The sequence below is a fragment of the Perna viridis genome, chromosome 3 (assembly GCF_037379345.1).
Source record: "Perna viridis isolate PV_CMFRI_1.1 ecotype Kerala chromosome 3, ASM3737934v1, whole genome shotgun sequence".
Classification (NCBI taxonomy): domain Eukaryota; kingdom Metazoa; phylum Mollusca; class Bivalvia; order Mytilida; family Mytilidae; genus Perna; species Perna viridis.
In genome coordinates, this window is record NC_142447.1 from 39308694 (window position 1) to 39323064 (window position 14371).

Below are 14371 nucleotides of genomic sequence, written 5' to 3' on the forward strand. Positions count from 1 at the left end.
TTTATGTCTCTGCTTTGAAATCATAATAATTTAACAAATCTGTTTATTTTCTATTTCAAATTCTTCTTTGTTTGCTACATGTATGTACATGTGTGCTTACAATTTTGTATAATTTATGTACATGTACATGAAGTAATTAACATATATGTACACAGTGCTTGCATTTTATGTACAAAGTTAAATTCCTGGGATCAAATTAATCACACATGAAATTTTCCAATAAAAGGAGGGGTGTCAACCCCATGCAGCCTCCCCTGGATCCGTCACTGTAATCTATACTTACTACACAAAAAAGTTACATTGCAGCTCCGAAAATTAGCTTCCGACATCTTCATTTAAAGGGTCTGATCGAGAGGAAAAAATTGGCAAATCTCGATTGAGCTTTCCTCCCTGCGAATGACAAAATAGTCCAGCTCTCTGCGTCAAAATGGTTAATATCATAAAATCATTGAAATCTTGCAGTTCTACACATATTAAATAGCCTTAATATCGTTACACGCCCATGTCGTACGTCAAGTAAATATCACATATTTGACATGGAGTATGATCGGAGGCGGAGCGATATCACAATGCAAACTTTGCAAGGTGAGTAACCCGCGGAGAGTTATTTTGGCAGTTATATGTTGAAATGTCTACCTTGGTTACGTAATTTGGTTGCCAACGATCTCTAAGTCAAGGTCAGTCTATAAAAAGACTTCCTTGACAAAAATCAACCTAGATAAATCCGTATGCATGTGACTTCTTGTGACCTTAATCCGCGCAAGTGCTGTAAGGGTCGCTTCTTTAATAACAAATCTGATTGGAACGCGAAAGTGGTTATTCAACGGTAAGGAAGACCGACGGACTCAAGCCGTAAAAGAAGAAAGTTCGAATATAACGCAAGGATCCTTTTGAAATTTACCTATTGTGACATAATGCGGCTGAAATATGGTCATTATTTATTTGAAAACTAATCAAGAAGTAGATGAAATGAAATGAAAACAAGACACGTGCTTATCTGTGTATCCCATATTGTCATTTTTTTACAAAGGTTAAAGTATTTTTAACCCAGGCGAATGTCATGTCGGCAATCTTCGGAAGTAATGGCGAGAAATAATTAGATCAGAGCTATCGATCTTCTCTGATTCAAAAAAACGTTGTTTTCGCAATATTCTGTAGGTATTATTGACATTTATTGCTTCAATTGCATTACTACAAACTTATTTCATTGATAAGCAAAATTCGGTAGAATCAAACCTGAACAAATTTGGCAGTAATGCAGCTTTAGTTATAGTATTATAGGAAGGCTAACATTGTACTTTGTTGTAGTTGTTGCTTTTAAAATATTTAATTCAGGAGAGAGCATGGCTGAATAAGAAACAAAATGATTTGATTGATCGTTTCATTTCATAGCATATTATTCTTGAAAATCACTTTTATCATTAACTAGAGTCATTTGCCACCATATGCACATTATACATCGTTGTTACTCCAAGAAAGACGGTACACCTAGATACAGATATGTAGTACTTGGTAGAGTTTCCTCATTCTTTGTGGAAAAAACATTCCAAATCATCTTCTAAATATACCGAAGATGTTTTCAGAATGCTTGAGTTTTTTATCAACTGTTTAAAACAACTCGCTGATGTCGGTCCGACATATAACTACTAAACCAACACAAAAGACGTCCTGTTATACCGTGCTTTTGTAATTTGAATAGTAAGCATCTAGGCCAAACACGATCAATGGCAATGGAGATATCGCAGAAAACAACGTGAATTTCCTTACCATTATGCAAAGATTGGCCAAATGAATTTGAAATATTTAGTAGTTGGTTGATAGCTGAGTCACCATGAGTAAATCCAGATTGGCGTTGAGTAATAATCCGATTATCTCTCTGGAAATTATGATTGATTGATTGATTGATTGATTATCTTTATTTCCACCATAGCTGAAGCTTTGATATTTAAGAAACAAAATTAGCTATAATACAGACAAAGTTATGTAAACCTTATATACACAAATTAAATTGTCATTACAGACATCAAATTAAAAAAAAAATACATTTTATGCAGTAACATACATTTTGAAATAATACTCAGTAGCGAATGAGTCAATATTTTAACTTCTTCCGCATTTCCGCTCTTAAAAACTGGCGTCACGTTCGCTCTTTTCTACATAGATGGAAAGAGAGACTTCGCGAGAGAGGTTGAAAAGTCTACATAAGGGACTCTTCAGTTCGGAGTACATGTATGCGGCCTTGAGAAGTCTAGGGCTAATAAGGTCAGGGCGGAATGCCTTACCCGTATTAATGTTTTTCAACATATCTTCGACCTCGGATTCACAGATTACGCATTCTTTAATCTCATAATCACCTACGATAGGATGAGGAAGATGAGTGTTAGAGTCGTTCGTTATGAGTCATGAGCGTTCATTTATCGTGCGTTTGGGAGCGTTCGTTTATCGTGCGTTTGGTTCACGTTTAGCGTGCGTTTAGGTATCGTGCGTGCGGGAAACCTAAATGTTTCATGGAGTGTAAAACCTACTAAGACAAAACCTAATTTGGAAAATCTAGAGAAATCCTTTTCCGGCCAAAATCTTAAACGCTTATATCTAAATAACGGGCACACTGGCCTATCTATTTTTTTTTCTTATTTTGTTTTAGCATGAAAGATTTTAAAAGATTTCGCAACCCTTTGAAATCCTTGTTATTCTTTAGCAGAGGACATCTTTAGGTGTCCAAACCATGCGTCGATCACTCTGGTGACATTGTTACCCTTGTAATGTTAAAAACGTAAGGTTCGTTTTACTTAGACAATGATGCATATATGTATGACGAATTTTATTGTGTGCATTGTCGAATGTTCCAGTAAAATGATTTGTCACATACAATGATATATAAATCGATGAATATAAAATCAGCATCTGAGGTAAGTTGCTGGCATTCAGCATCGTATATTTGGTAGCAAATCGCTTGTGGATGTGTTATGGTCATTTGTTTCATTTATATATTTTTTTTAATTGGTCACCACGTGATGATTTGGAGAAAGTGCTGTCTGAGAGACGAGAATTATTTTTTTTTTCAAATGCATGGATAATTCATTTATATTCATCATATAAATGGCACCCTTCACCAGTGATTGATAAACACAGTAGCCATAGACCACTGAGGCTGAAAATGGCCAAATATTTTTTTAGAAAGCTATTTAAAATGGTTGAACAATTGCTATATAAATAGATATACTTAAAAATACTGAAAAAGGTCCATTGCCAAAAAGATTTCTATTAACTACTGCTTCATGGTCATGTGTATGTATAGTTTATAAAAGCTGTTAAACTTTCTTGAGTTCGGTAATCCATAACTTGTACCAGAGATGCGCTGAAAAGAATGAATTATCTTTCTTTTTTTCTACATTTGAGGAATTCAAGGTAGTAAAATTATTTTTACAAACTTGCTCTTACCATAGTGAAAACGATTTAAAACCTTAATAAAATACTTGCTAAATTTTGCAAAACTTGCTTGTATGACATCTGATAGCACAATGGAATTTTCATTGCACATATAAGAAGTAATAATGAAACGAGGGAAAACCATTACCAAGAAAACATTAGTTTGGTCTTTTTTTAATAAAGCAAGGAACTATACACTCTTAGAGAAAAAACATTGAATGCATTTAATACAAGAGTTTTACATGTCATAATTGTGATAGGCCTCTCTATTACTGCTGTATTAAAAACAAATAGTGTCAGATATATTGTAAATAAAAACCAGAAAAAAACAATTTCATTGGTAGCCAATACAGGATGGTATAAGACGTCCAAAAGGAATGTTGATATAATAATTCGAAACGTTCGGAAACATCTAATCATATATATCTAAAACTCAAAACTTTTTAAATACATGTACAGTCTGGCAAGTGACTGATCGTCGCTTTGTACAATTGCAAACATGCATCTTGAATATTTGTTTGTTGTACATTTGTGTTCTATCTCTTTGAACATGAACGCCCATGTAGTACATGCATGTTTATCTACTGTGATCCATATTGATAACCTATATGTCAAAGGTAGAGATAAATATATTTGATATTGAATTAATATATTAACTTAAATATCCATCGAGACCCTCTAAGCTTTACAGTCTGTTGGCTAAGCACAAATATAGACGTATGACCTAGTTCCGATCAATAGTCCAATTAAATATGTTTATTTTGAAAGGGTTGTGTATTCAAAATTACTGTAATCGCTTATAATTTAAGCATAGGCTAAATAGTATATGGTTACTGTTTTCTGTTTAGGTTCAGCACAAAAATATAAAGTTTTCGAGTAGTTACATAAAAGGGAAGACAGAAGACACCCACCGGCTTAATACACATTAAGTCTCTGTATCGGACGTACAGTCATAATCAGGTGAACAATACACAGGTAAGATCTCATGTAAACAACGATCAGTTTGTCATAATCTTGTTTTAGTTTCGCTTAAAATATAATATTTTATTTGATCCAAATAAGTTGTTTAATCTTTGTGTATCACTCACTTTATCTTCCAAACGTCCCACCGAATGAAAATTGCTACCAACATGTCAAAATAAAGTTACAGTATCTTCCGGTTCAGAAAGAAATAGAATTATAAGAAATGCATTGTTCACTTTGGCAAATACCCTAATGTTTGGATAGTTTTAGAGTAGATCAGGGCGTGCCGAGTTTTTAACAAGTGAGTACACACACACTAACGTCATGGTAATGTTAAACCTGAGGCGGATGCTATATCGTGATCTACATGTATAGTCATTCGGAAGTCATCAGTTTGTTCTCATTTGTACCTATATATCAATTCTTTTTTTTTCACTATTTGTATGTCTCATACATGCACTCATATCAATCATGTTCTTTTCTCCCCATTGTTAAACTCGTCTGGCCTCGGATGGATCCAGCTATTTTGAAAGGGGATGCCAATCGGGGTTCCTCAGATGAAGGGGGTGCTAGGATATTATTTGCTATTTTTGTCAATTTTATACACGAAAAATGACAAATTTGCCAATAAAAAAGGGGTACCAACCCCTTGCACGTGTCCCTGGATCCGCCTCTGGACTCCTGATTTGGAAATGAAAGATATGATATTTCTCTTGCTTCGACTCGTAACCATTTTTCATAAGAAATCTGTTACTTTTGCGTGTTGTTTGTAAGATTGGATCTTGAATTGAGTGGTGTATTTTCTTGTATGCTGTTGACCATTATCGCCCGTCATTGTAACTAAATACCTTCATTTTCTCGTTAAGATATGTTTGTGTTTCGTCTCTATGAAATTGCAAGGGCACTCCAGTCCTGTTTTATTTATGAAATGCTTCCTCTTTTCTTCCGACTGCTTTATTTTTACATGTATACGTTACATGTATATATTAGTACTCATCTAAAAGAATTGATCTTGATTACACATTTAAGATCTAGAAGTGTTTGTATGATGTTGCTATTTATGAATAGATCAATAATAATTGCTTTCAGAAAAGAATGTTAATTTGAACTTAATTGTTGGTCATTATAGGTATAAGTTCAAATCCTGTTTTCAAAGTTATTTATTTCAACAAAAGGAAATAGATCAGAGATAACAAAATTTTGTGATAGGTTAATAGGTTGTCATCACTGCTTCACCGTAAGGCAGAGGAAATAACTGATGCTTCACATACCAAAACGAAGTGAACACCTTTGTAGATGTCACAAAGTTGGCAAAGTCACCAAATCAAGTCCCCTCTAGCTTCAGATGTATACTTTTTATCATTCTACTTTGTTGATAATGCTGCCAGTTGTTTGTTTTGGTTATTGAAGTAAAGGTTGGCTTAATTTTGGAAGAGATTTTTTTTTAACAAGGTATGTGTTAATATGGCAATACGCGGTTTTGTGGTTAAGTCGCCATTTTCTTGAATGATTTATGGATTATAGTTGATTTTTTTATATTTTCTTTTTCATTCATTTATTCATTACCTCTCTTATTGAGTCAAATTGCCTGTATAATGTATCCTTGAGTTTCGTAATTTTCTAAAAATTGAATTAATGATACGTACATTAAAATTCAAGAAAGAAAATTATTTTATTTTCATTAAAGTATATGAAAAGGATTTTCAGAAATCAACTAATGTAGAAACAAGCAAAAACAATTAAAATCCAATTCTTACAAGTACTCTTATTGTTTAACACTTGTTTGGATGTACATGTTATGTGAATTGTATGCACAAATAGTATATAACTGTTGGATAAAACTCTCATCAATGAAAATAAATAATAAAAACATTCTTTATACATAGGTAAATGACATAAACGCATTGTATATATATTTCAAAAGAAATAAATAGAATAATTCGAGTTAAGAATGGACTTTGATGTAGCGATTATAAGGTAACTGTGAAATAATAGGTTGCATATTTTCCGAACCGACGTGGGAGTATTGCAACGAATACCGCCATAAAAATATACGATCTCACGTCTTTACACTTAAACCTAGATTCAAGGATGTGTATTGGCCATGGGACATAACAATGGGGATGAGTAATTTGATACTTAACATAAAATCATATTCATTTTTGTGACATAATCAAGTACTTCTCATACACCATATTGTACCCCGGAGGTTGAACGGTAAACATGTACAGAGCGTACAATGAATTATGGTGAGTTTTGTGAATTTTGTTTATTTACTTTTCAAACTTAAAATAGATTTATGACTTTAAAGACTGTATTGTAATGTATACTTGTGTTCCATTGACCTGGGTTCAAATGTGGTGAAAATAGTTAAAAAATTCTTTCTCAATACTTGCATTGTATGCACTGATAAGTTGATTATTATATTATAAACATTCGTTTATGTTTAGAGATGTGTTTCATTTGATTTTACCACTATACGCAACACCTTTTTTCTGTTATAGCGTTTTATTTATACGTGTACATTCCTTTTTAGTAGATTTTCTTTGTATTCAGAAACTTGTCACAACCTATCCAAACTATAGAAAATTACAAGTCTAAGAGGTGTTTGATACTAAATGTTTAACATACTTAACTGGTCATTCAAAAATTATCTTTGGTTATTCAAACTAACATTTACTTAACGTTTTGAAGAGTTTTGATTTCAGAACCCGCAAGTCAAAACGTTAATGATATGGTGTGTTAGAGAAAAACTGAGAACCCACCGATCAACTCCAATTCTACCTTAGCATCGGAAACTTTTACCTAAGTTTGACCAAAATCTTATTTTATTCAACATTTTCAGGAGGCAGTCAATGGAGGGCGAAAATAATGTTGAGATGGCTGAAATGGAGGAAGAGGATCAACAACAGCTCGAGGAAAAACTGAGACAATTAGAGGACGATTCTACTACATATGGTTAGTATTGGATAGTCATATCAATTGTCACACATCATCTATTGATATTTCAGGGAAACCGTTATGAATAAAGCTCGTACAAAGAGCATTAAAACAATATCGTCCAAATTTGGTATACGACTAAACATGTATGCGAAATGTAGAACATGTACTTCAATGATCGTTACCCTAAGAGTGAAAACGTAAGCACGTCTGATGAAATGAGTTTCAACTTTCGTTACTTTTTCATTCATTTTCTGTATCACATCACATCCATTTTGCTACCAATGAACCAATAAACTTAGAAATGTGGTGCATTTATTTTTAATGTTTTGCTCAAGTATTGGCATTGCCAAAAATTCCAACCGGACATATACGTTTCTGATATGACAAACAACACAAGGCAATGTTGCATGACTAACATATTAACTTGAAAAAATACTTATTTCATCACTGAAGCTGTTAACACTTTGATTTTGTTGTAGGGTCTTCTGAAAACAACGTTGATGACATTCCTAAAGCTACCCGGAAGCGGAACATTGTTTTCGACGAAGAAAGATTTGAGGAAACTTTCTTAAAGTGTATGATATGTCGTGAAGTTTACGACGAAGACGAGAAAGCTCCCAAAATGCTTCCATGTCATCATACATTCTGTTTAGACTGTTTACAGCAAATGTTCCGTGTTGAAGGCGAGTATAGACAGTCTTTGACTTCAGCCTTCCGCAGCATGCCCATGGCAGTTAAAATATGTTGCCCGACTTGCAGAGATGGTTTAATATGTTCTGAACAAGATATAAAACGCCTGCCAAACGATACAACTATTTTAGAGTTGTTAAATTATATCAAAGGGAGCGGAAAATCAGATGTACAGTACTGTTCTAAACATAAGATGCAACCTCTGAACTTTTTTTGTGAGCCATGCATCACACCAGTATGCTGTGACTGTACTGTTATCGATCATAAGGAAAAGAATGGCCATATCGTGATGAACGTTGACGAGGCCCTTGGGAAATATACTCCAGTGTTGGACGAAACAATAACAGAAATGGACAAATCGATTAAAACTGTAGAAGACAAAAAACAGGCGCTGGAAAAGGCCGCCGATAATATTGAACAAATACAAAAAGAACTTGCCGTACAAATACGACAAACATTTGATAGGATGAGGGATGCAATTGACGAGCGAGAACGTGAGCTGTTTAACTTATCAGAACACGAAATCGACAAGAAACGCAATGAAATCGGCGATCAGTTAGCAATTGTCCACGAACGTGAAGACTTACTTAGAAAAGACAGAAACAATCTTCAAAGTGCCAAAGATTCCAAGGACATAAGTGCAATGTTTACCCATCATCAGTCAGCTAGAGAAGCTTTAGCGAAGAAGGTAGACATTCCGGGACCTTCCCGTGCTACCAAAGACTTTGCTGTCAGTTTCCAATTTAACAGCAGGGCAGAGAACAATATACGGTCTAACATCAGTGTATTCGGCGATGTCAGTTTCAAATAGACGAGTTGACATTTCCTATGGGTCCAAGTTGACATGTCACATTAGTCCAAGTGCTTTCATTCTGGCTTTTATTGCATAGTAAACTTTATTTACAATTTCTGTGATCATGGTGCAGATTACACTGCATACGAAGCTTGCCATAACGTTCATAAATTAACTAGTGCTAGAAAGTCGTAAAATTATTTGTTGAAAGATGAGAAAATTTTGTTTCTAATTTCATATTGACTGATTGGGTTACAGGAGTATTACTCTTTCTACCGTATTTCAACCTACGTACAGAATGATAACCTATTGTATATAACCGATCCAATGAACTTTAAATAGATTTAGTCTTTGAAAAACAAATCTTAATCAGACTGATACGCTTCAAGCATTCTTACTCCTATATCCTCCATTCGTCATTTTATATGCATGATTTGTTAGTAATGAATTGTACCTACAACATGTACGGAGTACGACATTTGTTAAGTAAAAGTATCATTATATAATATAAAGGAGTGGTGTTTATTTAATACAAGTAGTAAATAGGTGTCATAAATGTTTCGTTCTTCCAAGTGAACAGTTAAAAGTAAACACTTGTTTCTGCATATTTAATATCGCGAAATAAATTGATATATGGAAGATCACGTAAACTTATAGAAGGGTCTGAAAAACTCCCAACGATGTTAGAACTGTCAAATTATATATATCTATGCGCTAAAAACACAAACAAAATTGTGACAATAAAAGTACTACTGCTCCAGCAATCATGTTAAGTAGCACTCCAGCTAAGAATCATGCAAAATGTGATTCATGGGTAAAAAGCCTACATATTTTTATTTTTGATATTATGTTTGAATTGCCATAGTAAACAGAAATTTACATTCAGCCTTTCATATGACCCGTGTTCTTTGGAGATAAAAATTATATAGAATGCACTGTAGATTTCAAAATCAAAGAAGATAACTCAGTGAATGGCATTCAAATACATTAGAATTTGTTGGATATTCAATGTTGATAATATCCTAAGAGCAGACAGATTTGAATGAATAATTACACATTTCATACTATAGAAACATAAAACAACTTAATTACAAAAATAAAAATATGTAGCCTTTTTTGGAGTGTATCACATTTTTCAGATTTTGCATGACTCTTACAAAGACAGCTACTTAAATACTTCTAGTAACTCTGAATACAAAAACGCAAATTAATGCGCGGATGCAGACAATAATCATTTTCCTTCAAATGCAATATAGGGTTTATACTAATACCAAACTGTTGCGAATCCGGAAATTTCGCAAAAGGGGTCCTTACTGGCCTGAAAGAGGGTTCAATATAGTGTTTTTGTTTTTTTTATGTGTTACTATGTTATCTACCGAACACCGCCTACCCACCACACTCTTGGATCCCTCAATGCCAAGGTTTTCTTATTTACCTTACGAGCTGATTATTGCATATTACACGTAATGTTCTTCAGCTCGTTTGAAAGTTTTGTACATTGCGTTGTATATACAGGCAAAATCCTTCTACGCAAAAAAAGTTTTAATCCATAAACTAAAGGAAACCTGTGAACTGATACCAAGACCAAGTTACTGGGTTTACGGGTATTTAATTTCTTAAATCTCCGTTTAGACCCTCATTTAAATCATGAATAAATGTGTAGGCAGTGAAGCCTATAATTTACATGTTATCCATATTTGCGTAAAAATCAATGGAAAAAGCAGACGAAAGCATAATTTTGAATTTCTTGGCATGCGCATTAACGTTCCAGCCTACGGATAAACAGGAAATGACAATGCTGTCTAAATGACAAAGAGAGATAGTCCTAAAACCGACAAGTAAAGAGGACACAGGTTTACATGTTACCGCCCTTTATGATTAAGGATAACATTATTAAAGGTTTGTCATTTATTTCTTACCCATTGGACATATCATAATTACATGTACATGTATTAACATTCTTAGTTTACACATGGTGCCCGTGGGTAATCTTAGTACAAATATAAACGTTTCCTTTCACGTTGGTAAAAAGGACCTCTCAAACTAGATTGTATTTTCAATTTAAATTTATCCATTGATTGTACGTGTAATATACATCGGTTATTCATATATGATGCATACATTGACACGATTGTCCCAACCTGGTGAAGTCATTCGCGGTAGACGTGTGCTTAATAAATAATATGACTAGTCCCAATATCTTACATTTTTTCTGCGCTCATTATTACGAAAAGAGATAGATCTGAAGATATACTGTAGGAAACAGGTCTGGAGACTTTATGACACACATACTCTATTTAAATTATTCATTTCACTACACGTGTAGTGTTACCTATGAAAGTTCCCACATTAAAAGCATTGATGTAACATGATAAACGCGGGGTGCGAAATAATTTATATATAGGAATATGTAAGGTCTGGAGACTTTAAGATATTAACAGAGAGATTGGGCCAATACCAATTAATGCCCCATATAGACAACAGTCAAGACTACTGTTTTGTCTTTGATGAATTGGGCTAATCCGTGGCTATGTACCAGTAGATACTATTTGAAGTTTTAACTATTTTTTGTATTTGTCTCAACAGATTTCAATCGATTTTGTAGTGGTTGTCTGAAATGCTGCTGTTCGGACGTTAAACCCCAACAATCGATCAATCAATCTGATTTTGCAGTGGTTATTGATCTGAAGCGTTTTACTGCACATTTTCATTAGACTTTAATTTGCATACAAGTATAACACACATTAACAATTACATGCATTCTGTTTTCAGATTTCGCCTTAAGTTTGAATTATATGGAGTCCAGTAGTTGGAAACTAATGTTTTCCTCACATGGAGAAAACTATTAATTCAGGTATACCATTCATATTTCTTTGTAAGAAAGTAGTCAATGAATGCACATTTGATATGCACAATTATCCATCAGCATCATTGTATTAAATAACTCTCGCACTTGTAGTTACGATTTAACATGATACGCACTGTACATGTAACCATCCCTTCAAATATACTATAGATATTAGTCCTCATTTGTATTTAGCTGTTTCATTAAATGTTTTTCAATTTACAACTTACAAATACGTGTAGTTAGATGTTAACTGCCATATTCCATTATGTATTTGGTAACAATAAACTCGCGTTTTTTTAAACGTATACCCTTGTTAATGTTTCACTTTTTAAAAATTTTGCACAGTATGCAAGCTACGTAAAGTATTGGTTTCTAAAACACATGTTTTTTTAAATTTATACTTAATGTATTAAGTTCACAACTTAGGGGTAAAATGCTATTCATAATATTTAAAAAAAAAATATGCTACACACTCCAGGAAATCAGATAAACTAAAGCTTGTGGTACCTGTATGAGCAGTAAAATTTTGGTACTTTTACATTGCAGACAATAACATTGAGTATCCAACCGGTACCCTGGATCGCTTAGCATTCACATCAACAGTCAGTTCAGAATTTCATGTCAAAAGGAATATAGTCTTAGAAGAGTGTTCTTTCGTTGAAAAATTCTTGAAGTGCATCATCTGTGAAGAGATATATGACAACGAAGACCAGCAACCTAAACTATTACCATGTCATCACACTCTTTGTCGTGTCTGCATCATAAAATTGTTTATTGCTGAAGCTGAGTACCGACAGAGCTTAACGCCTGCATTTGATGATCTACCTAACGCTGTGACAATCATTTGCCCAAGGTGTTGCGTTAGCTTTATTTCAACACAAGAAGGACTACGACAGTTACCGACTGACCACCGTGTAATTCAACTTCTTGATTTCCTAAGTCACACTGACAGACAAACAGTTCAATACTGCAAAAAACATACAACTCAACCTATTAATTTCTTTTGTGAAACCTGCATAGACTTCATTTGCCGAGATTGTACTATTGTAGACCACAAGGAAACGGGTGGTCACAGTGTTCATGACATAGACGGTGCGTTTAAGAAATATTGTCCAATTATAGAAGGAGCAATGGCGGATTTGGAATCAGAAAAGAAAAGTATGACTGAGAAACGTCAAGCTCTGGAAGAATCAATAGAAACATTTGAAAAGTCTGAATCCGAAGTTGTAGAGCATGTACGTAATTCATTTGCTGCTCTTAGAGCTGCTTTAGAGGAAAGAGAGAAACAACTCATAGCCATGGCTGAGAAAGAAGTAGGGAATGAAAAACAAAAACTGGCAGAGAAAATCGATCTTATCGACAAACGTACAAAGGAAGTGGATGACAAACACAAAGAACTTCAGAAATGTAGAGATGAGGGAAATGTTGAGAAAATGTATAAAGTAACACAAAACATCCAGGACTATAAACCACAACCTTTAAGAATCCGCGAAGTTGATGACGGTATAATCACCAAGTTTTCCTTTAATGATCGTGATGAGAAATATATATCGAACCGTTTACAAAACTATGGAGATATTATAACAAGGATGGAGTCATCACTACAAACCTCTAAAAGTAGGACTTCCACAAGTAGTTATTCTAGCTACTCCGCCCCATACAGGTACTCGTATTACCGCCCGTGAACGTGCTCAGTTGTATCAACAAAAAAAACTTTTTTCTTGCCTTCCATGGACAGAAGATGTTGACGTTATTAAACCATTTTTTTTAACTTTTTGTTGCCTTCCATAAACAGTAGATTTTGACTTTAATGAACAATATTTTCTTATATATTTAATCGAATATTTGAAATATAGAAATCACACAACACTTGGTCTTGCTCTGTTGTTCATAACAAAATCGGCCAAGAGTCACAATTTGGGCTTTAACCTCGACTGTGGTTTGATATAGAGTAAAAAATTTCATTATACAAAGCTTCAAAGTTAAAAAAAACTAGAATCTGAAAGTGTAGGTACAAAAAAAGAAATATATGCACCAATTGATTTAGTCACTGATCCAAGTGGAAACAATACATCACCATCTTCAGAAATAACGGTTACTTTCCTATTCATGAAGTTTGTGGATACATCGCTCTGAAAACAGGCAAAGAATGAATGAGTAAATACAAAACCAAGGGTATATTGGGGGCTAAAATCACTTATAAAATACCAATAAATATGTATTCCAAATTATCACCAGTCTTCAAAACCATAAAAAAACGAACTTCAATACTTGTGTATTTGATACAAATAATGAAATTCTTCCCCTGATGTGGGTGTGCTGACAAGGCAAAAGGAGGTTTTGAGTCCCGGATTTTCTTCTCTTAGATGGACGAACTTCCAGACTTAACGAGTATAATCTATCGAGGCTAGCTGGTTTTGGTGTATTATTAGCTTAGATAAATATCTCATTCTTACTTGGGTAATATTCGTGAAATATGCGTACAAAAAATAAAAATATGTCAGTTTTGTTCTTAGTTTAACTTATTCAAAAAGTGTTTAGGACAGGTTGTGTTATCTTAAGATTCGTCAGTAGGTTAAATTGTCGAGACTCATCCATTTCAAGACCCATTTGATTGATTACGCGACTTTGAACTGAAATGATTCTTGAGATTTACTTCGAACGTATGGTGCCTTCGAATTTATCCTCTATGGTATACGTGTATT

The 14371-nt window shown here is 33.9% G+C and overlaps 2 protein-coding genes across 4 annotated transcripts; both read left to right on the forward strand.

Annotated features, from left to right (window-relative positions):
- Positions 1 to 2868: 2868 nt before the first annotated feature.
- On the forward strand, positions 2869 to 9330 carry LOC148622204 (tripartite motif-containing protein 2-like). Of its 3 annotated transcripts, none has more exons than XM_088571848.1 (3): positions 2869 to 4404; positions 7238 to 7350; positions 7815 to 9330. In XM_088571848.1, the coding sequence occupies exons 2-3, from the start codon at positions 7248 to 7250 to the stop codon at positions 8834 to 8836; spliced, it is 1125 nt and encodes a 374-aa protein (XP_088427974.1). In that variant the 5' UTR covers positions 2869 to 4404; positions 7238 to 7247; the 3' UTR covers positions 8837 to 9330. The 3 variants fall into 3 exon arrangements, with proteins under 3 accessions (XP_088427974.1, XP_088427975.1, XP_088427973.1); XM_088571849.1 differs by lacking the exon at positions 2869 to 4404 and adding an exon at positions 4443 to 4693; XM_088571847.1 differs by lacking the exon at positions 2869 to 4404 and adding an exon at positions 5471 to 6641.
- Positions 9331 to 10556: 1226 nt separating this feature from the next.
- On the forward strand, positions 10557 to 13535 carry LOC148622205 (tripartite motif-containing protein 59-like). The gene is made up of 3 exons (XM_088571846.1): positions 10557 to 10717; positions 11591 to 11672; positions 12213 to 13535. Exons 2-3 carry the CDS (start codon positions 11651 to 11653, stop codon positions 13349 to 13351), a joined length of 1161 nt encoding a protein of 386 aa, XP_088427972.1. The 5' UTR covers positions 10557 to 10717; positions 11591 to 11650; the 3' UTR covers positions 13352 to 13535.
- The last annotated feature ends 836 nt before the right edge of the window (positions 13536 to 14371 follow it).